Source organism: Brachionichthys hirsutus, chromosome 4 (genome assembly GCF_040956055.1).
Source record: "Brachionichthys hirsutus isolate HB-005 chromosome 4, CSIRO-AGI_Bhir_v1, whole genome shotgun sequence".
Taxonomy (NCBI): domain Eukaryota; kingdom Metazoa; phylum Chordata; class Actinopteri; order Lophiiformes; family Brachionichthyidae; genus Brachionichthys; species Brachionichthys hirsutus.
The window spans coordinates 719,263-744,025 of NC_090900.1; the positions used below are offsets into that span (position 1 = coordinate 719,263).

The 24,763-nt window shown below is 49.1% G+C and overlaps 1 protein-coding gene across 1 annotated transcript in view; it reads right to left on the reverse strand.

Moving 5' to 3' along the window:
• Positions 1-24,763, reverse strand: part of LOC137918001 (netrin receptor UNC5D-like) — a 151,780-nt gene that overhangs the window by 98,389 nt on the left and 28,628 nt on the right. Inside the window, exon 2 of the mRNA XM_068760744.1 lies at positions 485-700. Within this exon, the coding sequence (XP_068616845.1) occupies positions 485-700 (216 nt within the window). The remainder of the gene's footprint in view (positions 1-484; positions 701-24,763) is intronic.

A 24,763-nucleotide genomic window follows, 5' to 3' on the forward strand; every position in this document is an offset into this window, starting at 1 on the left:
CGTTGCTGCTGCTTCTGGTTTGATCCACACTTAACTCTTTCTTGTCCAGACATCTCTGAATATCCGTTAGCTCAAAGTTCATTAATAGAGACATTTGTTCTGCTTGTCTTAGGAATTTTCCTTTCTGTAACTATATAGTGTCATGTTAAAGATCAGTTAAAACAAACACATTATTTTCTTATCGTCTGGCTTTTTGACCACAAAAAGAATTAAAGCGTTTGTTTGTTCTTTCTGTGTATTTAGGGTAAATGAAATAAAATAAAATAAAACTGCGCTGAAATTTTGAGAGAACTGACAATAATGATCTGGATCTGGATCCTGATCTGTGGTTGATTTGTTCCTGGCCCCGATCCTTCCCTCGTGAATGAATGCTGGTAAAAGGAATCGACCATGCAAGTCATGGAAGGTGCTGAGAGCAGCAGCTTCCTGGAGTCACACTGGCGTGACTATATCGCATGTCAGCATTGTTTCGGACGCTTCTCACCGGTGTTGAGGTCCTTGTACTCGTGGGGGAAGTGCTCGTTCTGGTGCACCCATTCCCCGTTGCATTTGAAGAAGATCTGCAGCGCAGGCGTGGCCCGGCAGCGCAGCTTGATCGGGTTGCTCTTCACAATGTAGGCGTCTTCCGGCTCCTGGATGAAATGCGGCAGGGTGCCCTGCGCCGAGGGAAGGGAATCGGAGTGAGCACCCCCAGTGGCGCCTGTAAACACACACACCCAGGTTGCGTCAGGATCCCACAGCCTTCACAACACAGCAGTTCTGACATGAAGACACGTTTGACTGAGACGCGGAGACATTTGGCTCTGAGAGACAAACAGCAGCTGTTTTGAATGTTTTGAATCTCTCCATTCATGTAAAGCTCACCTATTAAAGAACACACAGTACAATTTGACCTCCATGAGCAAGACTGTCTGCCCCCCCCCCCCAACGCACAGCGATTTGCAAATGAATGAAATCAGAGCACACGACGTGGAGATGAACACGGTGCGGACCGATTGCTGAAATGGCTGAGGGAGATGAACCCATCACGTCTCCAGCCGGCACCAGGCCAGGGTTTCGGTCCGTCCACCAACAGGCTCTGACGTGTCCCCGATGCGCCTGGTCCAGTTCACAGCGCCGCTCATCCTGGCAGCACATCCATCCAAGCAGGTTTTGAGAACTTTGGGACTTATTTTAGGGCTCAGCCTCACATCCCATCTTGTTCTGGCCCCTGTGCCCCCCCGGATCTGTGTCGGAGTTAAACCTCAGCCGAGCTGTTCAGTGGCGTAAAGGCCCGTGAAAGCTAATGTGTCCCCCATCAAATCGAATCGGCCCGCTCACCACCCCACAAATCAATGTTGTCCTTGTTAAATGGCTAAATGAACGGACGGATGTGCAAAGAGAGGCCACGCCTAAAACAAGCAGGCAGGAAACAATATGGTGTCTGGGGGACAGGGACATGTCTTCATCCTTCCACCAGTGTACCCTGCTGTCTCTGTGCTCAGCAGGTGACCCTAGAGAAGAGCAGGGGACATGCATGCTGCTGCAGACGCCCAGTAAAACCCTCCGTCATAAGGATCCGACATCCAGAAGCATCAACGGAGAATTCAGAGCAGCTGCGTCGGGGAGGAGGAAGAGACAAATGGGGACAGAGAGGAAGACAGATGGGGACAGAGAGGAAGAGACAAATGGGGACAGAGAGGAAGAGACAGATGAGGAAAGACGCTGAGAAGCAGCAGTGAAGAAACCGCTTACATTTACTCTATCACTGGGACAGAGAGACTATGTGGACTGGTCATAGTGGGACAAAGACTGTTTGGACTGGTCATAGTGGGACAAAGACTGTTTGCACTGGTCATAGTGGGACAAAGACTGTTTGGACTGGTCATAGTGGGACAAAGACTGTTTGCACTGGTCATAGTGGGACAGAGACTGTTTGGACTGGTCATAGTGGGACAAAGACTGTTTGGACTGGTCATAGTGGGACAGAGACTGTTTGGACTGGTCATAGTGGGACAAAGACTGTTTGCACTGGTCATAGTGGGACAAAGACTGTTCGCACTGGTCATAGTGGGACAGAGACTGTTTGGACTGGTCATAGTGGGACAAAGACTGTTTGCACTGGTCATAGTGGGACAAAGACTGTTCGCACTGGTCATAGTGGGACAGAGACTGTTTGGACTGGTCATAGTGGGACAAAGACTGTTTGCACTGGTCATAGTGGGACAGAGACTGTTTGGACTGGTCATAGTGGGACAAAGACTGTTTGGACTGGTCATAGTGGGACAAAGACTGTTTGGACTGGTCATAGTGGGACAAAGACTGTTTGGACTGGTCATAGTGGGACAAAGACTGTTTGCACTGGTCATAGTGGGACAGAGACTGTTTGGACTGGTCATAGTGGGACAAAGACTGTTTGGACTGGTCATAGTGGGACAAAGACTGTTTGGACTGGTCATAGTGGGACAAAGACTGTTTGCACTGGTCATAGTGGGACAGAGACTGTTTGGACTGGTCATAGTGGGACAAAGACTGTTTGGACTGGTCATAGTGGGACAAAGACTGTTTGGACTGGTCATAGTGGGACAAAGACTGTTTGGACTGGTCATAGTGGGACAAAGACTGTTTGCACTGGTCATAGTGGGACAGAGACTGTTTGGACTGGTCATAGTGGGACAGAGACTGTTTGGACTGGTCATAGTGGGACAAAGACTTTTTGGACTGGTCATAGTGGGACAGAGACTGTTTGGACTGGTCATAGTGGGACAAAGACTGTTTGCACTGGTCATAGTGGGACAGAGACTGTTTGGACTGGTCATAGTGGGACAAAGACTGTTTGCACTGGTCATAGTGGGACAGAGACTGTTTGCACTGGTCATAGTGGGACAGAGACTGTTTGCACTGGTCATAGTGGGACAAAGACTGTTTGCACTGGTCATAGTGGGACAAAGACTGTTTGCACTGGTCATAGTGGGACAGAGACTGTTTGGACTGGTCATAGTGGGACAAAGACTGTTTGGACTGGTCATAGTGGGACAGAGACTGTTTGGACTGGTCATAGTGGGACAAAGACTGTTTGCACTGGTCATAGTGGGACAAAGACTGTTCGCACTGGTCATAGTGGGACAGAGACTGTTTGGACTGGTCATAGTGGGACAAAGACTGTTTGCACTGGTCATAGTGGGACAGAGACTGTTTGGACTGGTCATAGTGGGACAAAGACTGTTTGGACTGGTCATAGTGGGACAAAGACTGTTTGCACTGGTCATAGTGGGACAGAGACTGTTTGGACTGGTCATAGTGGGACAAAGACTGTTTGCACTGGTCATAGTGGGACAAAGACTGTTTGCACTGGTCATAGTGGGACAGAGACTGTTTGGACTGGTCATAGTGGGACAAAGACTGTTTGGACTGGTCATAGTGGGACAAAGACTGTTTGGACTGGTCATAGTGGGACAAAGACTGTTTGCACTGGTCATAGTGGGACAGAGACTGTTTGGACTGGTCATAGTGGGACAGAGACTGTTTGGACTGGTCATCGTGGGACAAATACTGTTTGCACTGGTCATAGTGGGACAGAGACTGTTTGGACTGGTCATAGTGGGACAAAGACTTTTTGGACTGGTCATAGTGGGACAGAGACTGTTTGGACTGGTCATAGTGGGACAAAGACTGTTTGGACTGGTCATAGTGGGACAAAGACTGTTTGCACTGGTCATAGTGGGACAAAGACTGTTTGCACTGGTCATAGTGGGACAGAGACTGTTTGGACTGGTCATCGTGGGACAAATACTGTTTGCACTGGTCATAGTGGGACAGAGACTGTTTGGACTGGTCATAGTGGGACAAAGACTTTTTGGACTGGTCATAGTGGGACAGAGACTGTTTGGACTGGTCATAGTGGGACAAAGACTGTTTGCACTGGTCATAGTGGGACAGAGACTGTTTGGACTGGTCATAGTGGGACAAAGACTGTTTGCACTGGTCATAGTGGGACAAAGACTGTTTGGACTGGTCATAGTGGGACAAAGACTGTTTGCACTGGTCATAGTGGGACAGAGACTGTTTGGACTGGTCATAGTGGGACAAATACTGTTTGGACTGGTCATAGTGGGACAAAGACTGTTTGGACTGGTCATAGTGGGACAAATACTGTTTGGACTGGTCATAGTGGGACAGAGACTGTTTGGACTGGTCATAGTGGGACAGAGACTGTTTGGACTGGTCATAGTGGGACAGACAGATTATTGGTGCAAGTCATTTCAGGTTTTAGATCGCTGATCACTTCCCAATCCATCTCCTTGTTTTTGACTCTCCTCTGACCTGCCATTCTCTCTCTCTCTCTCTCTCTCTCTCTCTCTCTCTCTCTCTCTCAACCCAGCCGGTCAGACAGATGTCCGTCCACCATGAGCCGAGGTTCTGTCCGAGGTTTCTGCCTGTTAAAGGGAAGTTTTTCCTTGCCTCCATCTCCAGAGTGGGTCAAGTTGGGTTCTGTCTCTCCTGCTGATCCTGTAAAGCCTTGAGATGACTTCCTGTTCTGATCTGGTGCTACAGAAATAAAACTGAATGGAATCGAGTTCCTTTGGACATGTGAACACAGAAAGGAGCGTGTTTGACTCTCATTGGACGTCAAAGACAGACCGACTGTCCAACACGAGGTCTGTAGACACAACAATAATAACATCCTTGCATCGTTTTTGCATTTCACATTTTGTATGAAATGTTTGACCCAGTTTTTCTATTTAATTGGACCTTTTATGTTTTGACAGAGTTAAGTAGGTGATAATCACACCTCACAGAGTCTGAAGAGTGAAGGAAACACACTCTGTCCTCAGGTGCCACATGTTAATGAGAAATAGGACACAACAGTGTCTCCGTAGTTGGCGGCTGGCTGGTTGGAGACAGCTGCAGCATTTCCTGCTGCTGTGATTGCACAGGGGACAAACGGGACAACGTGTTGGGGGACTGCAGGACAGTCTGCCAGTGCGCACGTCTGATGGCTTGTTAGCCTTAGATCTGGAAAAACAGGCAGTAATTACAATTGAATAGGACGTGAGAAAGCTACGGCGTCCCCGTTGGGCTTCCAGGAGGACGGGGGTCTTTGTCCAGATACTGAGCAACCACAAGCTGCGTTCACCAACAAGACCATCGCTGCGTTGAGCCGCTTCCTCGCCACCACACTGATTACTGCTCCTCCTCCACTCCAGGCACACGGGCGAGGGAAACGTCCTTGTCTACCTGATGTTGTTTTAACATCGCTGCAGTCCATCTGCACACCGAGCCGAGTCTCCGGCAAGCCTGGGAGACGTTTCCTGCAGAAGAGCAAACCTTTTGTTGCTGAGCAGGCGCTAGTAAGAAAGGCAGGCCGCTCCTCCAGCAATGAAGCTCTAACCTGCTAACAAGCAACGCAGCATATAACGTGCACGTAGGAAGACGTGGTATGTATGATGAGCCTGCTGAGTCCAGCAGTGGCCAGATGAAGAGCGTCCGGCTCGTCTTAGCCTGTCGTGCTAAGAACACGGCAGCTATGAGCTACACAGCTGAACGACGACGGCAGACACGTGCAGCAGTCCCATTCTGCGCCGGAGACTTTAACTGTGGTTTCTGTTAACGTTGTGCAGAATATCGCTCACACGACTGGGAAACGGACCCAGGTGCAGGGACGACACCAAACCGAGCTACAATAAAGGGAGTCATTGTGACCTTGGTATGACCTTGCTGCATTGGCTCTTACCTCATGCCCAGCTGGCTGTGCACCATCCCCCTGAATGACTTTGGACTTATGACTGAGGCCCCACGTGTAAAACACAGATTTGTACTCTTTGAAATGAATAGAGAGACATTTCCGGTTTGATTGTTGATTCATGAAAGGATCTACAGCGAGGCATGGAGGATGTGATCCGGTCTTGTTCCATATTTACATTTGTTGTTGTTGTTTTTGATATGTCACTTCTTCAGGAAAATGTTGATTGAACTTGTCACCTGGAGAAGTGATATAAAAAGAAAGATACAATAATAAATAATCCGCCTGGATGTGGCGTCTGAGTCGGCCCCATGAACTCTCTGTGAGGGTTTTTAAACCCCCCAACGAGCACATCCTCACTTTCATCTCCGACCAGTGCTCGTGCTAATTCCAACCTGACGGGATTAACGACCCAGAAAACCCTCTGATGGCTGCGATGATTAAAACGTCTTTTAATTTGTCTCCGGCTTGTTAGTGACTGATAAACAGGCGTAACAGCCAGAGCCAGCCATTCACATGGAAGCCTGCTGATCCGACCGGAACCGTTCATCCAGGGAGAAACGCCGCTGCAGCATCTTTTAATGTCGGGGCATGTAATCCTGCTGCGTCCGGCGCCTTCCTCAGCCCCGTTCTAATCAGCTAATGGCTGCTGTAAGGATTAAAAATAACCTGACAGGCGAGCCTTTCGGTTTCCCTGCTGCCAAACATCTGCTGGTGTCCCGTTCTCTTAACGCTCAGACATTCAGAGGTAGACGATAATTAGAACAAGGTGACAATGCTCGCTCCATAAAGCTGGAGCTCTGGCTGCTCATAAATATCAGCCTTAATGAAGGAGATTACTGTCGCCACGACGACACTCATTTCCTCATTACTCTGGTTAATTTTAACGGCCTCTAACATGCTCCCTCACCCCGTTTGCTGCCGAGCACCGGGCTGCCGCTGACTCAGCATGAGGCTCGGTGCCCTGGGTACCAGCCTGCGGCCCGTGTTGAACCCAAACAGACCCAAATCAATAATCTCTCAGAGGCATGCGGGGGCAACCGGCCTTAAGGCTGAGAGCAGGTTTTAATGCAGGCGAGTAACGTCACGGAGCTTGACTGGACAAGCGCTGGACGTTTGGCTGCATCCCATAATATGCAGACAACATGCTGCTAATTTCGTGAACCCGGTTACAGGGGTCATGGTGGTCTGGGGTAGCGTGAAATGTGTTAGCTATTTTCCACACAGTGCCGTCGGAAGCCGTCCTGCCGACAGATTCCTCCTCCAGCGACCAGCAAAGGGCTGATCAATCAGTCGATCAATGAGTGGCGGCAGGTCGCGGAGGTCGTTAGGCATCGTCTGAAGGTCTTTGACTGGTAGTTGTTGAGCTCTGAGCAAGGACCAACGGTTTGAACAGAGGGACAGAAAAGTAATGTCATTTGAAGGTCGTTCCAGTAACATCAGAAATACACCAGGAAACAAACGAATCAACGAATCATTGATGATAAAAGGGACGTCTTTTTCTGGCTCTTAGTGGATTAAGCATCACTGGTGCGTCGCTAAACTCCAGCAAAGCGCTCTAACATGGACACTGGTTCAGGGTCAGGAAGCCGACAGCACGACCCTCTGGTCCTCGCCGGCCTTCCTGCCTGAGTTGGACCACACACTGTGTTGTGTTCTGTTATGCAGATGTGAACATAGGGGGCGCTGTAGGAATGTGCTGATGGGGAAATGGATTGCTGTGAATGGTGAGAACGAGAGAAGATGAGACTGAAGCAAAGAGCTCTCCGGCTAAGTACTTTATTACGCTGACTAAACACCACACTCTGGTTCCCGAGAGTCGGCAACCCCCCAAAAAATAAATAAAAGTCTTTTAACAGACAAACCAGGAGTCAGACTTAAAGCACGGGTTTATCTACAGCTGACGCTAACAAGGTAATGAAGGGGTCAAACCTGCTTCGGCACAGAGAGACCAGAACTCTGGATTAAAAGACAAGAACTCTGAAATAAAAGACAAGAATGTGGAAATTATGACACAAAAAAACGTGAACATGAAGGACAGAAGGAATTATTGAGACCACAACTAATGGTGAGTAGATACTGGTGTAATACTTGTTTAATAGTTATTGCAAGTGCATAATATAAACTTTATTGGTAAGATTATATTCCTCTTTTTTTATTTAATTACCGCAAAAGAATTGCCCGGCATGAAACCGGTCCGTGGCTGGAAAAAGGTTGGGGGCCGCTGCTCTAGGGGACAAACGCAGGAGAAAGCAGAGCAGCCATGATGCCGCTGGACGGAGACGCAGCTCGCCTCACGCTGACCTCAGCGTGAACTCTGGAGAAATCTCAGGCGGGTATCTTGCACTCTCTGCAGCACATGCTTGACATGGTTTCCCATTACTCAGCACTTATTTAAGGATTTGCCACCTTTGAGGCTTCCTCGAGTTCTTTTATTGATTTTGTGTCTTGGGTTGTTTTGGTTCTGCTTTCACACGGTTTGGTTTTCTAAAGCGAACAGAACTTTCTGAGCAGCATCACATGGTTGAAAGGAGCACTGGTCGATTGGACAAAGAGGGGAAGTCCCTCCCTTTCTCTGGATGTTTCAAATGCACATGGCTCGTACAGCTGGTCCTGTGTTTGGCCCGGTGAGCTTTCACACGGCATACGAACCGCACCGGGGTTCTCTTGTAAGCGAACCAAGACCCACGTTTTCAGAGTTCGCTTGTTTGATCCGCACCAGAGTTCGGAGGAGCTTTCACACCTGCCCAAACAAAGCGGACCATCCGAGGAAGCGACCTCTGATCCGTTTAAAGTGGACCAAACAGCTCTGGTCTGAAATGAGTTTCAATTTAGTGCTCGTGAAAACATAACCTCTTTGCTGCAGCTAATAACCAGCAGATCAAGCTGTAACTGTAGCCCCACAGAAATGCTGCACCCCAACAATAAAAGAAAAGAAATAACTGCTGTTGGCTCCCCCCTAGGACACGCCCAACCCAGGATGGGAGGGCTCTGCAGCGACCAAAAGCCTATCCGCTTGTGCTAAACAAGCCCAAATGTAATGACAGCCAATCAGTGTCCACTTCAGGGTGTCACTATTCCAGGCGCAGCGTTTATTCTGCCGTTCCCGTCCTCAGTACCTGACTCCTATTGCACAGTTATCAGGCTCTTAGCTGGCTTTAGACACTAAGATTTTAAAAATATATGGGGTGTCTGTTCTTAACTAACTTAACATAAAATGTATTTAGGAGTTACAACAATTTTAACACTTGTTTAGAGCTTATTTAACACATTTTAACCATAAACCCATGTGTTTATCAGAAGGGTCTTTGACTCTTAAGTAGTACTGAAATATGTAACAAAACGAACCTCGATTCTTGAAAGAAGCTGGAAGCTGTACTTTGAACCGAAGTCTGTTCTCAAGCTTACAGACTGCAGGTTCAATGCAACGGCTATAAATGTAACCATTTAAGAGAAATGTAAACGTGCTCTAAATGACAGCTTTAATGTTTAACACAGTGAGCAGCTTCAGCTTTTCCACAGCCGTCATCTGCTAGAAGAAGTTCCTGCTCGTCAGTCTGAATCAGAATACTTTAATAATCCCATCGAGAAATATATATATATAATATATGCACAGCATGTAGAAAAACCCATTGCAGCACACAGATGCAGGTGCAGGCGTCCTTACAAACGGTGCACGTGCTCATATTTCTACGTTTGTCACCGTGGCGACTTGAACAAAGACATGAGGACAGCTCCAGTGTCTGCAGAGTGATGAGAAGAAAATACCTGAGAGCAGCCACACATTCTCCTGATGGTCCTTCAAACCCAAGGCCGCAGGGATTGGACCCTTTGTATGTGATGAGTCAATGCATGCAGCCTGCGTGAAGAGGGGTGGGGGGGGGCGGCCACATTGTTTACAGACCCACGATTTGGAGCACGGCATTGTCTAGCATCATGCCGACGCACCCCGACGGCACACACTCAGCAAAGCCGCTTACAGGGCCTGTGATCAATTCTAAAAGGTTGAATGGTATGAAAAGCAATTACACGGCACATGTAATTGTGCTGAAGCGGGCTGGACTCTCCTCTGTGCTGCTTGCAAACTTCTACCGGGCCACGATAGAGAGCATCCTGTGTCTCAGTGTGACCGTGTGGGACGGCAGCTGCACGGCGCAGGACAGGAAGGACCTATCCCGGGTGGTGAGGACAGCTCAGGGGATTGTGGGTCACCGTCTGCCTGATTTGGACTCTGTTTACACCTCCAGAGTCCAGAGGAGGGCCAGACGCATCGCCACAGACCCCACCCACCCGGGCCACAGACTGTTTGTCCCGCTTCCATCAGGGAAGCGGTTCAGGACAATAAGAAGCAGCACAGCGAGGCTCAGGAACAGCTTCTTCCCCCGAGCTGTGAAAGCAGTCGTTCCCTTGTAGTGATCTGGGACGCTCTATGCCGGCCCTGTTGCTGCTGCTGCTATTTTGCACTACTGCCTGTGATTCCCCCTCCCTGAGCTGCCACCTTATCGTGGTGGAGGGGTTTGCGTGTCCCGATGATCCTAGGAGCTCAGTTGTCCGGGGCTATATGCCCCTGGTAGGGTCACCCATGGCAAACAGGTCCTAGGGGAGGGACCAGACAAAGAGTGGCTCAAAAACCCCTCATGATGAATAAAATAATTGGTCCTGGGCTTCCCTTGCCCGGACGCGGGTCACCGGGGCCCCCTCCTGGAGCCAGGCCTGGGGGTGGGGCACGATGGCGAGCGCCTGGTGGCCGGGTCTTCACCCATGGAGCCCGGTCGGGCACAGCCCGAAGAAGCTACGTGGGACCTTCCTCCCGTGGGCTCACCACCCATAGGAGGGACCAGAGGGGTCGGGTGCGATGTGAGCTGGGCGGCAGCCGAAGGCGGGGACCTTGGCGGTCCGACCCTCGGCTCCAGAAACTAGCTCTAGGGACGTGGAATGTCACCTCTCTGGCGGGGAAGGAGCCTGAGCTGGTGTGCGAGGTTGAGAAGTTCCGACTGGATATAGTTGGCCTCACCTCGACACACAGCAAGGGCTCCGGAACCACCCTTCTTGAGAGGGGTTGGACTCTCTTCCACTCTGGAGTTGCCACTGGTGAGAGGCGCTGGGCAGGGGTGGCAATACTTATTGCCCCCCGGCTCAGTGCCTGTATGTTGGAGTTTACTCCAATAAATGAGAGGGTAGCTTCCCTCCGCCTTCGGGTGGGGGGACGGAACCTGACTGTTGTTTGTGCCTATGGTCCAAACAGCAGTTCAGAGTATCCACCCTTTTTGGAGTCCCTGGAGGGGGTACTGGAGAGTGCTCCTTCTGGGGATTCCCTCGTTCTGTTGGGGGACTTCAACGCCCATGTTGGCAATGAAAGTGAGACCTGGAGGGGTGTGATTGGGAGGAATGGCCCCCCTGATCGGAATCCGAGTGGTGTTTTGTTATTGGACTTCTGTGCTCGTCACAGATTGTCCATAACAAACACCATGTTCAAGCATAAGGGTGTCCATATGTGCACTTGGCACCAGGACACCCTAGGCCGCAGTTCGATGATCGACTTTGTAGTCGTCTCACCGGACTTGCGGCCGCATGTCTTGGACACTCGGGTGAAGAGAGGGGCGGAGCTGTCAACCGACCATCACCTGGTGGTGAGCCAACTCCGATGGTGGGGGAGGATGCCGGACAGACCTGGCAGGCCCAAACGTATTGTGAGGGTCTGTTGGGAACGTCTGGCAGAATCTCCTGTCAGAAGGAGTTTTAACTCCCACCTCCGGGAGAACTTCGACCATGTACCGGGGGAGGCAGGGGACATTGAGTCCGAGTGGACTATGTTTCGTGCCTCCATTGTTGAAGCGGCCGATCGGTGCTGTGGTCGGTGCCTGTCGTGGCGGCAATCCCAAGACCTCTTGGTGGACACCGGTGGTGAGGGATGCCGTCAAGCTGAAGAAGGAGTCCTACCAGGCCCTTTTGGCCTGTGGGACTCCGGAGGCAGCTGACAGGTACCGACAGACCAAGCGGAGTGCAGCTACCGCGGTTGCTGAGGCAAAAACCCGGGCATGGGAGGAGTTCGGTGAGGCCATGGAAAACGACTTCCGGACGGCTTCGAAGAGGTTCTGGGCCACCATCCGGCATCTCAGGAGGGGGAAGCAGTGCACGGTCAACACTGTGTATGGTGGGGATGGTGCGCTGCTGACCTCGACTCGAGACGTCGTAGATCGGTGGAGGGACTACTTTGAAGACCTCCTCAATCCCACCGACATGCCTTCCAGTGAGGAAGCAGGGCCTGGGGACTCGGGGGTGAGCTCCTCTATCTCTGGGGCCGAGGTTGCCGAGGTAGTCAAAAAGCTCCTCGGTGGCAAGGCCCCGGGGGTGGATGAGATCCGCCCGGAGTCCCTTAAGGCTCTGGATGTTGTAGGGCTGTCATGGTTGACACGACTCTGCAACATTGCATGGACATCGGGGGCAGTGCCTCTGGATTGGCAGACCGGGGTGGTGGTCCCTCTTTATAAGAAGGGGGACCGGAGGGTGTGTTCCAACTACAGAGGGATCACACTCCTCAGCCTCCCTGGTAAGGTCTATTCAGGGGTACTGGAGAGGAGGGTCCGCCGGATAGTCGAACCTCGGATTCAGGAGGAGCAATGTGGTTTTCGTCCTGGCCGTGGAACTGTGGACCAGCTCTACACCCTCGGCAGGGTCCTTGAGGGTGCATGGGAGTTTGCCCAACCAGTCCACATGTGTTTTGTGGATTTGGAGAAGGCATTCGACCGTGTCCCTCGGGGAGTCCTGTGGGGGGTGCTCCGGGAGTATGGGGTGTCGGACCCCCTCATACGGGGTGTCCGCTCCCTATATGACCGGTGCCAGAGCTTGGTCCGCATTGCTGGCAATAAGTCGGACCTATTTCCAGTGCGGGTTGGACTCCGTCAGGGCTGCCCTTTGTCACCGATTCTGTTCGTAACTTTTATGGACAGAATTTCTAGGTGCAGCCAGGGCGTTGAGGGGGTTCGGTTTGGTGACCTCAGGATTGGATCGCTGCTGTTTGCAGACGATGTGATCCTGTTGGCTTCATCAGGCCGTGCTCTCCAGCTCTCACTGGATCGGTTCGCAACCGCATGTGAAGCGGCCGGGATGAGAATCAGCACCTCCAAATCCGAGGCCATGGTTCTCAGTCGGAAAAGGGTGGAGTGCACCCTCCAGGTCGGGGAGGAGATCCTGCCCCAAGTGGAGGAGTTCAAGTACCTCGGGGTCTTGTTCACGAGTGAGGGAAGAATGGAGCGAGAGATCGACAGACGGATCGGTGCAGCGTCTGCAGTCATGCGGACTCTGCACAGATCCGTCATGGTGAAGAGAGAGCTGAGCCGAAAGGCGAAGCTCTCGATTTACCGGTCGATCTTCGTTCCTACCCTCACCTATGGTCACGAGCTTTGGGTAGTGACCGAAAGAACGAGATCCCGGGTACAAGCGGCTGAAATGAGCTTCCTCCGTAGGGTGGCTGGGCTCTCCCTTAGAGATAGGGTGAGAAGCTCAGTCATCCGGGAGGAGCTCGGAGTAGAGCCGCTGCTCCTCCGCGTTGAGAGGGGCCAGATGAGGAGGCTCGGACACCTATTTAGGATGCCTCCTGAACGCCTCCCTGGTGAGGTGTTCAGGGCACGTCCCACCGGGAGGAGACCACGGGGAAGACCCAGGACACGCTGGAGAGACTATGTCTCTCGGCTGGCCTGGGAACGCCTCGGGATCCCCCCGGAAGAGCTAGAAGAAGTGGCCGGGGAGAGGGAAGTCTGGGTTTCCCTGCTTAGGCTGCTGCCCCCACGACCCGGCCCCGGATAAGCGGAAGAAAATGGATGGATGGATGTGATTCTCACTCTCTCTGTGTGTATATATTGTTTCTTAAGAGAGAGAATTTAGTTTATGTTATGATGTGTGCCTTAAGCTGTGGGCCTTCTCACGATTTTATTATGTACGCATAATGATAATAAAGTATCTTGAATCTTGAATCTTGAATGTGTCTACTGTCATGTGTCCTGGTAAAGAGTGAACGTCCTGGTAAACAGTGAAAGTCCTGGTAAAGAGTTAAAGTCCTGGTAAAGAGTGAACGTCCTGGTAAACAGTGAAAGTCCTGGTAAACAGTGAACGTCCTGGTAAACAGTGAAAGCCCTGGTAAACAGTGAAAGTCCTGGTAAACAGTGAACGTCCTGGTAAACAGTGAAAGCCCTGGTAAACAGTGAAAGTCCTGGTAAACAGTGAACGTCCTGGTAAACAGTTAAAGTCCTGGTAAACAGTTAAGGTCCTGGTAAACAGTGAACGTCCTGGTAAACAGTTAAGGTCCTGGTAAACAGTGAAAGTCCTGGTAAACAGTTAAAGTCCTGGTAAACAGTGAACGTCCTGGTAAACAGTTAAAGTCCTGGTAAACAGTTAAAGTCCTGGTAAACAGTTAAAGCCCTGGTAAACAGTTAAAGTCCTGGTAAACAGTGAACGTCCTGGTAAACAGTGAAAGTCCTGGTAAACAGTGAAAGTCCTGGTAAAGAGTTAAAGTCCTGGTAAAGAGTTAAAGTCCTGGTAAAGAGTTAAAGTCCTGGTAAACAGTGAAAGTCCTGGTAAACAGTGAAAGTCCTGGTAAACAGTGAAAGTCCTGGTAAACCAGCGGTGTTTCTAGCGTTGACAGGTCCAGGGGGAGGGGGGGGGGGGGCACACAAAGCCTGCTGTTGACCATCTACATCCCATTTTAGTTCACTGTATAGTATTGAAAATAATCATTATCTTTAAATAACCAGGAAGTACAAACAGCAGCCAAACCTTCTCAGCATGACGGATCCACAGTTACGGCTTGAGTCTGAACTTTAAAGCATTGTGGTACATTTGCTGACAAAGATAAAAGGTCAAACAATGGAAGTCAAACTTGAGTTGGACTCCCCCCATCCATACATCCTTTTTGTTCCGCTTACCCCACTTTGGGTATCAGTAGCAGAGAGAATGTCTAACCAACCTTGTCTCCTGGTGGGTCCCTGTCACGACAGACAGGGACAGCCACGTGAGTGATGAGTAGCACAGGTGACGTGATGAAGAGGAGGATCTGGGAAGTCAGGAGAGTGAATGGAAAACCCTGATCCATCATGCCTTGACAATCCGTATGAGTTCCTCGGCCAATGAGATTTAAGATCCCTCCCTAAGTTCAGGGTGGACTCCGGAGTCTCCTCCCACTGGGATTCACACAGGAAACCTCCAAAGGGAGACGCTTAGAGTTATCAGAACCACCCAGCTGACTTTGTGTAACGACCAGCACTCAACCAGCAACACCAAGTAGAAAGGTTGGGGCACGCAGGCTAACGGCTAAGCTACATTTAAATCTGCAAACAGTTCATCACCACACATCCATCCATCCATCCATCCACCCACCCACCCACCCACCCATGCATCCATCCATCCACCCATCCATCCACCCATGCATCCATCCATGCATCCATCCATCCATCCATCCACCCATGCATCCATCCATCCATCCATCCACCCACCCATGCATCCATCCATGCATCCACCCATCCATCCACCCATCCATCCATCCACCCACCCATCCATCCATCCACCCATCCATCCATCCATCCACCCACCCATGCATCCATCCATCCATCCATCCATCCATCCACCCATCCATCCATGCATCCATCCATCCATCCATCCACCCATCCATCCACCCGTCCATCCATCCACCCACCCATGCATCCATCCATCCATCCATCCACCCATCCATCCATCCATGCATTCATCCATCCATCCATCCATCCATCCACCCATCTCTGTTGGGTGTCATTAGGACATTAGAAAGAAGAGAAATAAAGCAGAACCCTGAATGATTGCAGGGACGCACTACAACCCTCAAACCCTCCTGCTGCTGCTGATGTGTCTGTACTTGTATGCTTTTTGTATTTTGTCATTACTGTTACATGTAGCACGACTTCACCGAGAAACGTTCCTAGTCAGTGAACCCTCACTGACAATAAACTGATTCTGATTCTGAAACGGAAGGATTCTATGAAGAACGCAAAGTCTTCCAAAGGTATAACTATCGTGTATAAGTTTATGTACGTCTACAATTATGTATAACGTGTCTATGTACCCCCCACCCTGTCTCCAAGTTAATCTCATCATAAAAGCACATTTCCTATTACAGTAACACTGTAAAAAGTTCTTTCCATTGTTATCGGCATTGATTTTAGTGTTTTTAGACGCCGGAACGGATTCAATAGTTTTCAGTTATTTTCTATGGGAAACATTGATTTGACATTCGGGAGATTTGAGTTACGAGCTCAGGAACGAAAGATACTCGTATGTCGAGGTATTCCTGCATCTCATTTGCTCCAACAACGAGTCGACCCAAATTGAAATAGTGCTTAAATTGGTTTGCACAAGGTTCAAACCAGTTCAATCGACTATTAGATTGTAATGGAAACTTCGTGATTAATTGATCTAATATTTAACACTTCCCCAGTTACATGTCTAAGAGTCTAACCTCTTTGTCAAACTGGATCCCTCCTCTAATTACAATGCAGTTGCTGGCTGCGAAGTTACTTCATGTCTTCAAAAGTACAAAAAGGTGCGTCTCTATAAGCGTTACACTTTGCTGATTAAAGCTTGTTAGCGTCGTTAGCAGTCGTAACGATGCTGATGCTTCTTCAGTAGGACGCCGGCTCATTAGCATCACATTTAGGACTCATGTATAAACATGAGGCGTCCTCATCCTCACAATACTGCTGAACCAATCCACGGTTTATTACACTTCCAGCCTCTTATATGTTTGTTACCAAAAGTACTGATTTGCATATTAGTACGAGATCCCTCCCTGCCTTGGGTTATCCTGCAGGAAAGTTAAGCTTGATTTTAGGATCTCAGACTCAAAGCAGGGGAGACGTGTCGACAGACGTGCTGTCGGGTTGCTCACAGAACTTTGTGCTTTGATGAGGCAAAATGCATTTTACAATCTAAAGTCTTACGTTTGATCTTTGGAGTATTATGAGGCAAAATCAAATGTGCGTGAGTAAACGCAATAATCAAAGACTTCAAACATGCTTCTCAGCAGTTGTACTTCAGGCTTTGTCTGTGCAGGCGGGGGCTAGCAGGGCCATGACGCCTTCGCACTGCGGCCCCAGCCAGTCGCCGTAAATCACAGGAAGGTCAAGTTCTGTCTCGCACTGAAATTTAAATACTTTAAATATTGTTACATCAACAAACATTTAGTGTACCAAAAGCAATATGAAGAAACCCAAAATAAATATATTAAAAATACAAGGTTCAAGGTTCAAGGTCACTTTATTTGTACCCGGAGGTCGACTTGATTTGCTGTGAGATGAGATAAAACATCCTATATCCATTCAAACCAGCAAACATACATATAAAACTTATACAACCGGTAAAAGTGCTCAAAGAACATTTCATCAACCCCAGTAACCAAGATGTCATAAAAAAGTTTGCTAACAACAATAATAAGAAATAACAACAACACAAGATTAAGACTATGATTAAAATAAAACCCGATAAAAAGATGAAGGATTAACATGAGGAACCAAAGTTGGGACGGAGCTATTTTTTTACCTCTGACTTCGGCACCTTGGCACCAAAAACCTCCGACCAGAGGCCAGAGAGACAAAGTGACCGTACGGCAGTGGTTCTCAAATGGTGGGGCGCGGTGCAATGTCAGGGGGGGGCGCCTGTGACCGCGGAGAAAATGTTTTTTTGCCTTACGAGAGTAAAGTGTAATTGCACATCCACTCCAGTAGTTGGCAGTGGCGCCCTGATTGTCAGAGTGCGCACAGGGAGTGTTAACAGAAGAAGAGCGGTCGTAAACAATCTACGGTGGGAGAAGAAGAAAGACCTAACTTCCTTATTTTCGGTTGCAGACTAAAAAAAATGGTAATAAAGTTATTCTTTGTTGTAAGTTGGTCTATATTTCTTTCTTTTTCATATTTCTTTGTATGTTAATAAGGATACAAGAGTGTTTTGTTTTTTTGTTTTTTCGGGGGGGGGGGCGAAATGTTTTTTTCTTCCTAGGGGTTCGCGACAGAAAATAATTGAGAAGCACTGCCGTACGGGGGGGCAGGTCGTCCTGTAACACGGAGGGGGCGCTCCTCTGCACCTGCCGACTGTACAAGGATGCAGGGCTGGTCTGAGCTTCACCAAGCAGACGACCTGACCATTTAACAATCACATTCAACCCCTTTTTCTGTTTCAGAGTAGCCTGGCAAAACCATGACACCAAAGAAAAGGACACAACACTCTCAACAAAGGAGTGATAAAACACCGTCTGTCACGCCTCGAGGCGGGGCAGGGTCACCACCTCACAGTCCTCCTGCAATTAGCGTAATTCCTACCTGTGCTCCTGCCACCACCTGCACCTCATCAGTCCGGACACTATTTCAACCCAGCTCAGTCCTCTGCTCCCGGCCAGATTGTCAGTGATGCATCCTGCTTTCCAGCTCTTAAACCAGACCTCCCGTGCACCGACCCTGCCTGTCTCCTGGACCTTCCCTGCGCCTGCTCCCCCCGGCTCTGTCTGCCTCGTATTTGGGTGCTACCCTGCCCTAGGCCGTGACACCGTCATGATAGTTCAGTAAAGGAGTGATAAAACATCGTCATGATAGTTCAGTAAAGGAGTGATAAAACATCATCATGATAGTTTGATCAGCTTCCTCAAGCAGTGGAGTCGCTGCTGACCCCTCTTGCTCACTGCTTCACTGTTCTCTACAAATTTCAAATACATACAGTATAAATAAAATATTTTGTTCAGTGGCTGAAGTGAAGGAATCAGACAATAAGCCATCCCTGAACTTCACCTGCAGGAATGTCGTCCTGGCGAATGTCTTTCTGAAGGACTTTTCATGTGGCACGCAGAAGGAGTTTTCTTGGTGCTTCCTGGTGAACATCAGCTTGCTGCACTAACTTCCTGTCGACTGATTGGTGAAAGAACGAGTCCAGGAAATCAACACCAAGAAATGGTTCCAACACTTCCAGCCTGATTGAATCTACTAGTTTTCACATTTTGTACTTTTGGAAACAACACAAAGGATAACCTTCTTTATTAAGTGCCAAAACAATAAATTGTGTAGAATTTAGGCTTTGTATTAAGCGTTGAGATTCCAAACGGTTGGACCCATAATGTCTGAATAGCCGCCAAATCAGTAAACCAGCAAATAAAGATTAAGATGAAGGTTTTTTTTAAGATTCGCTTTTGATTGTCATTGTTACACTTTTTACACTGTAAACAACGGCGTTCCATTTCCACCCTAGTACAAGGGCCCCTTGAAACAACCACACACACATCATGCACATGTATGCATGCGGAGAGGGCATAGGGTGAAGGTAATTGGGGTTGTGGTGCCTTGCTAAAGGGCACCTCGGCAGTGCTCTGAGGGTAAAACTGCCTCCTCTCCAGCCACCAGCACATGTTCATCATTTCGTCTGGGATGAGACTTGAACCGGTGGACTCTCCGCTTCCCAACCCACTGAGCCGCTGCCGCACAAATGAGTGTCCAAATCAGCAAATCAGCTAATTAGTGTGCAGATCCGTGTGGTCACATGGGCAAGGTAAAGTTTACCAGGTAAGAAAACTGCAAGTCAGTCATGAACGAGCCAAGATGGAAAATGGGCTTGAAAAGCGGTCGCTCCAGCCGACCATTCTGTCTTCCAGCTGTCGATTCATGAATAGATGATGTTGTAATTGATTGAGCAGTTTGCTAGAGGCCGTTAATATTTCACTTGACCTCTCACCAAATTGGACATTATCATCTCTGACAGACGACTTGTCTGTGTGAAGGAATGCAAGATGTGAAACACTCACTGTTGCTCCCTTCTCCATCAGCAGTGCAACACAGAACACCCTGGGGGGGTGGAACCAGGGACCTGGGTCCTCTGTTGGTCCTACTGATAAGGTGCACCACAGGGCTTCATCTGGGAACCCCTTTATGTTCCATACTTGGTCGCCAGGGCTCAGCATGTGTCCCCACTGAAGGATAGAATTAAGATCCAATCAGCCAAACTAGACAATGTTTAACGAAACAAACAATATTCATATGTAGTTTTTATTGCATGTGTGTTAACTTGTATTTTACATGTATACATCTTCCATGGGTAAATGATATGCTATCACCATACCATTATATATATATATCCGGTCCATATTCTCAAACTTCACTTTTCCTGAACGGCTTGCCATAATATATATATATATATATATATATATATAGTAGTCTATGAGCCTTCATTTAAATGTGGATAATCTTATCAGTATAATTATGTAAAATGAGATGACATCACGAGGAGGCAGCAGACGTGGGGCCTGTTTTTAAGTGCCCCCCCCGGCGGGGATGGGCAGCTCCAAGCGGGTAGATCTGACACCCATTGTGCCGCTCACTCCCTCTGCAGATCGAGGCACAGGCCTGGAAGCATCGTTGGATTCGATTCAGCGAACGGGAATCTTTGGACATTTGCAGCTTCCAAGCAGAAACTCCGACAGCACTCAGTCAGGGATTTCATTAGGACTCGTAGGAGGATGGCTGACGTCTCGTCGCCCTTCTGCTTGTGTTATTTGTCTTTGACGCCTCTGCTCTATGCTGCATCTTAACTGGGGGGCTTTATTCAGCGGTTAAGAAGGTAAACACATGGTTTGAAGCTCAGTATTGTGATTGGATGGCCACCCCAGTCTGAATGTCATTCATAAACTCATGGCAAAGCTCCACCTGCTGGCAACATAAAAAGCAAAAATCCACACAGACATCAGATACAACAGCTATTCGTAATGAATGCGGTGCTTCTGCTGCTGTGTTGTTTTTCTACTTTTCTGGATAAGCAGAGAAATGTAGGTGGCGCGTCAGGGCATGTGAACCACAGCTGGACCGCACGCTGGCAGTCTGACCCGGTTCTGCTCGGAAACCAACAGCAAGCATCCTGCTTTGATCGCCTTCAGAATGCACAGATGCGTCATTGTGGGGGTGCCGCTCTGCTCGTATGGATAGATGCGTCCCCGGCAGGTGGGCGTTCCTACGGCTAATGACTCCCATTACTTCCTCCACATTGGGTGACCCGAACTGTCGACGAAGTAGACGAGGCAGGCTGAGGAAAAGTGCCATCACCAAAAAGGCAAACGTTACTGTCGCCTGGCAACACTGGACCACAATTTGCACTTCTGCTGATTGTGGAATAGCAAGGCTGAATAGGCACATCGCTCGGGGGGAGAAGTCATTTCGACTCGACTGTGCCGACGGAGAATAGATGATTGACAGATTTCCCCTTCGCTCAGGCGTCAAGGCAGGGCTCGCTGAACCGCCATCGGGTTTCGCTTTTGATTGTCACGCTGGAATGAGTATGTCTGTTCCAGGAACATTAGTAAGCTGCTTCTAAATGATACAGAGGCAACAATTAGAGTTACAGCTGCTAACGGACGTCATAACTCTTTATTTTAAATAATGTTTCAGTGCACAAATCACACATTAAAGGAGCTGCTTATTCAATTCAGTCCAGAACGGGATGCGAGGACAATCGTCCGGTCAGATGAGCCCTGCTGGACGAACACAAAATCCATTCGGCTCTGGGCTGAACTTCACTTGTTCATTGGGTCACACCGATTCAATGTTCACAGACTCACCACCTTCATCGCTGATCAGGACTTGGACCTATTCCAGGCAGGCGTTGTATGTCCTTCCACACTGAAGGGAGAGTCAGACTGTGTGTGTGTGTACATGTATGCAGGCTGGCTGTGTGGAAGTCACTGTAAAGCTAAAACTACCAGCATACTTCTACGATAATATATTTCTTTATCATCATGTTTTTTTATCAGATTGTAGTTTTCTTGTCGACTATACTGAGATCGATGACGATAGCAGCATCTCGATGATGCTCTTCAGCGCGTCACCTTTACGCTCTGATTCGCGTTTCACACGTAAAGGTGCATAATTTCACGGTCCTACTGCGTATTCATGCAGCTTGTGTTTAAGTGGAGGTTGCTGCTGCGTATCCGTGCTGTTTGTATGGTTTTATATGCTTAATCAATTGTACCCATCAAATTAGGGTAAGCCTTAAGTACAAAAAATGTACATACGAGTAAGGAAATGCCTCCTTTTCAGCTCTCTCTCTCCCCTTTACTAATAATTATAATGCATTGATAATTACATGATTATTACTCTTTTTTTGTCTTTTCTTTTCCAGATGTTTCTGCATCATGTCACTGCACTCCAGAGTGTGTTTAGGAGAAGTAAACCCACAAGGACAACGCAGCTGTCTTTATTTTGCAGTGTTCAAACTGCGTTTCGGTTTTGTTCGATGCTTCTGCCATCCGGAAGAGGCTCATCCTCCTTGGATAAAATGCAAGTCTTGAACTCGACATCTTTGACCTTCATGCCGGCTCAGTTTACAAGTTAATGTCAAAGAGAGTGGCAGCCGTGTCCGAAGCGGTCTTCTAAAGTGGTGGAAGAGCCGACTCGGATCGCTCTACCCTGACAGGCAAACATGTCCTGAAGACAGAGCTTTAAAGGGCTTTAGTAAAAGTATGCCGGCCTCATGTCGACGTCGACAGCTTTGCCAAAGTTTTACTCCATTTTACTGACACGTAACAAGAGCCAGGAGAGCGGCGCCTTATTCAACATTACTCGTCCACCGGGAGCCTCATTATCTCGGCTAGAGGAGCTGCTAAAGCCGCTGGTGACAGACCCGGGGGGAGACAGCGTGCACTGTTGATTGGGGTTATTCTGTCAAACCAGAGATGCTTTCCATTCAACAGACTGGATCTAGACATCCTAAATATGTATTCAAAGTTTATAGCGACGCCATTAATGCGGCAGCATCCCCAACTTTCATTGTGTGGGTGTGTACATTGTGTACTTGCATGCTTAGTAACATTAATAAAGATTCCTTCTTCTAAAGTGCACGCTCAATTTTAATTCTGGGCACGTGTGACTATCAAACATCTAACATACACCTGCAGCTGTGCTGAAACCAGCCTTTGGTGGACCGAGCAGTAGAAGCCAGCTAGTCCACAGCAGCGTCTGTCCCAGCGAGTCTCGTCTCAGCCGGGTGGAGTTTGTTGAAGTGCTGCTGATATGGATGCAGAGTGAGACCACAGAGGCCACAAGCCAAGCACTGTGGGGCCGGCATTGGGCAGACATGAAAGCACCGCTCATTGCCAAGTTTAGCAAAGGGCAAAAGTACACAGAGGCCACGGCTGTTTCATGGGGGCTGCTCGTCCTGTGCAGCCAGCTTGTAGAACTGCAGATCACCGAAATGTTCCAGAAAGAGCAGGAAATGAGCGGTGGAGGCTCAACAACGAGCTTCAAGGTGAAACCGTTAGCATTCGTTGGTATGCAGAAGAATGGCCTCCGAATTACATATCAGTTCTCAGCCTTGAGCAGAAATAGCTCACAGTCAAGCTTTGGTTGAGTTTAAAAAAGCATTACTGACTGACATGTGACCACAGATGGGTCAAACGCCTCATGGTGCTGACGAAGAGCAAGGACGAAGAATCATCTGGACGGTCCAGTCAGGTCGAAGACGTTTCACCTTCTTCCAAGAGACTTCTTCAGTTCTAAAGGACTGCTAGAGGGTCCAGAAACATCTACTGCTGTTGGAGGGTCCAGATACTTCTACTGCTGTTGGAGGGTCCAGATACTTCTACTGCTGTTGGAGGGTCCAGATACTTCTACTGCTGTTGGAGGGTCCAGATACTTCTACTGCTGTTGGAGGGTCCAGATACTTCTACTGCTGTTGGAGGGTCCAGATACTTCTACTGCTGTTGGAGGGTCCAGATACTTCTACTCCTGTTGGAGGGTCCAGAAACATCTACTGATGTTGGAGGGTCCAGATACTTCTACTCCTGTTGGAGGGTCCAGATACTTCTACTCCTGTTGGAGGGTCCAGATACTTCTACTGCTGTTGGAGGGTCCAGATACGTCTACTGTTGTTGGAGGGTCCAGATACTTCTACTCCTGTTGGAGGGTCCAGATACTTCTACTGCTGTTGGAGGGTCCAGATACTTCTACTGCTGTTGGAGGATCCAGATACTTCTACTGCTGTTGGAGGGTCCAGATACTTCTACTGCTGTTGGAGGGTCCAGATACTTCTACTCCTGTTGGAGCAGGAAACAAAGAAAGGACCAAAACCCTCCAACAGGAGTATAAGTATCTGGATGGATGGATGGATGGATGGATGGATGGGTGGATGGGTGGATGGATGGATGGATGGATGGATGGGTGGGTGGATGGGTGGATGGATGGATGGATGGATGGATGGGTGGGTGGATGGATGGATGGGTGGATGGATGGATGGATGGATGGATGGATGGGTGGATGGATGGATGGATGGATCGATGGATGGGTGGGTGGGTGGATGGATGGATGGGTGGATGGATCGGTGGGTGGGTGGATGGATGGGTGGATGGATGGATGGGTGGATTGATGGATGGGTGGGTGGGTGGGTGGATGGATGGGTGGATGGATGGATGGGTGGATGGATGGATCGATGGATGGATGGGTGGGTGGGTGGGTGGGTGGATGGATGGGTGGATGGATGGATGGGTGGATGGATGGATCGATGGATGGGTGGATGGGTGGGTGGGTGGGTGGATGGATGGATGGGTGGTTGGATGGATGGATGGGTGGATGGATGGATCGATGGATGGGTGGGTGGGTGGGTGGATGGATGGGTGGATGGATGGATGGGTGGATGGATGGATCGATGGATGGGTGGGTGGGTGGATGGATGGATGGCTAATTACTCTCGAACACACCGGCTAATAGAGCCTTAACTCACTGGCAAATCAAGACTTCTGGGTGGCTTCATCAAGGAAAATAAGTCGAGTGCAGCAGGACTGATTGCATCAGTCGCTCATCACCTGCAGCGGGGCCATGTTGAAGCACAGAGCGGTGAAAACGGAACGCTGTGCGTCACATCTTCCTCAATTCAGCATTTAAACACAAATGAGAGGCTTGTTCTCTGGATGATCCATCGCTGCAAGTACATTTCAATTCATATCCACACGTTAGTGTCGGCGTTGCCAGTTCGGAGCCTGCGGGTGAAGAGCGCCGATTA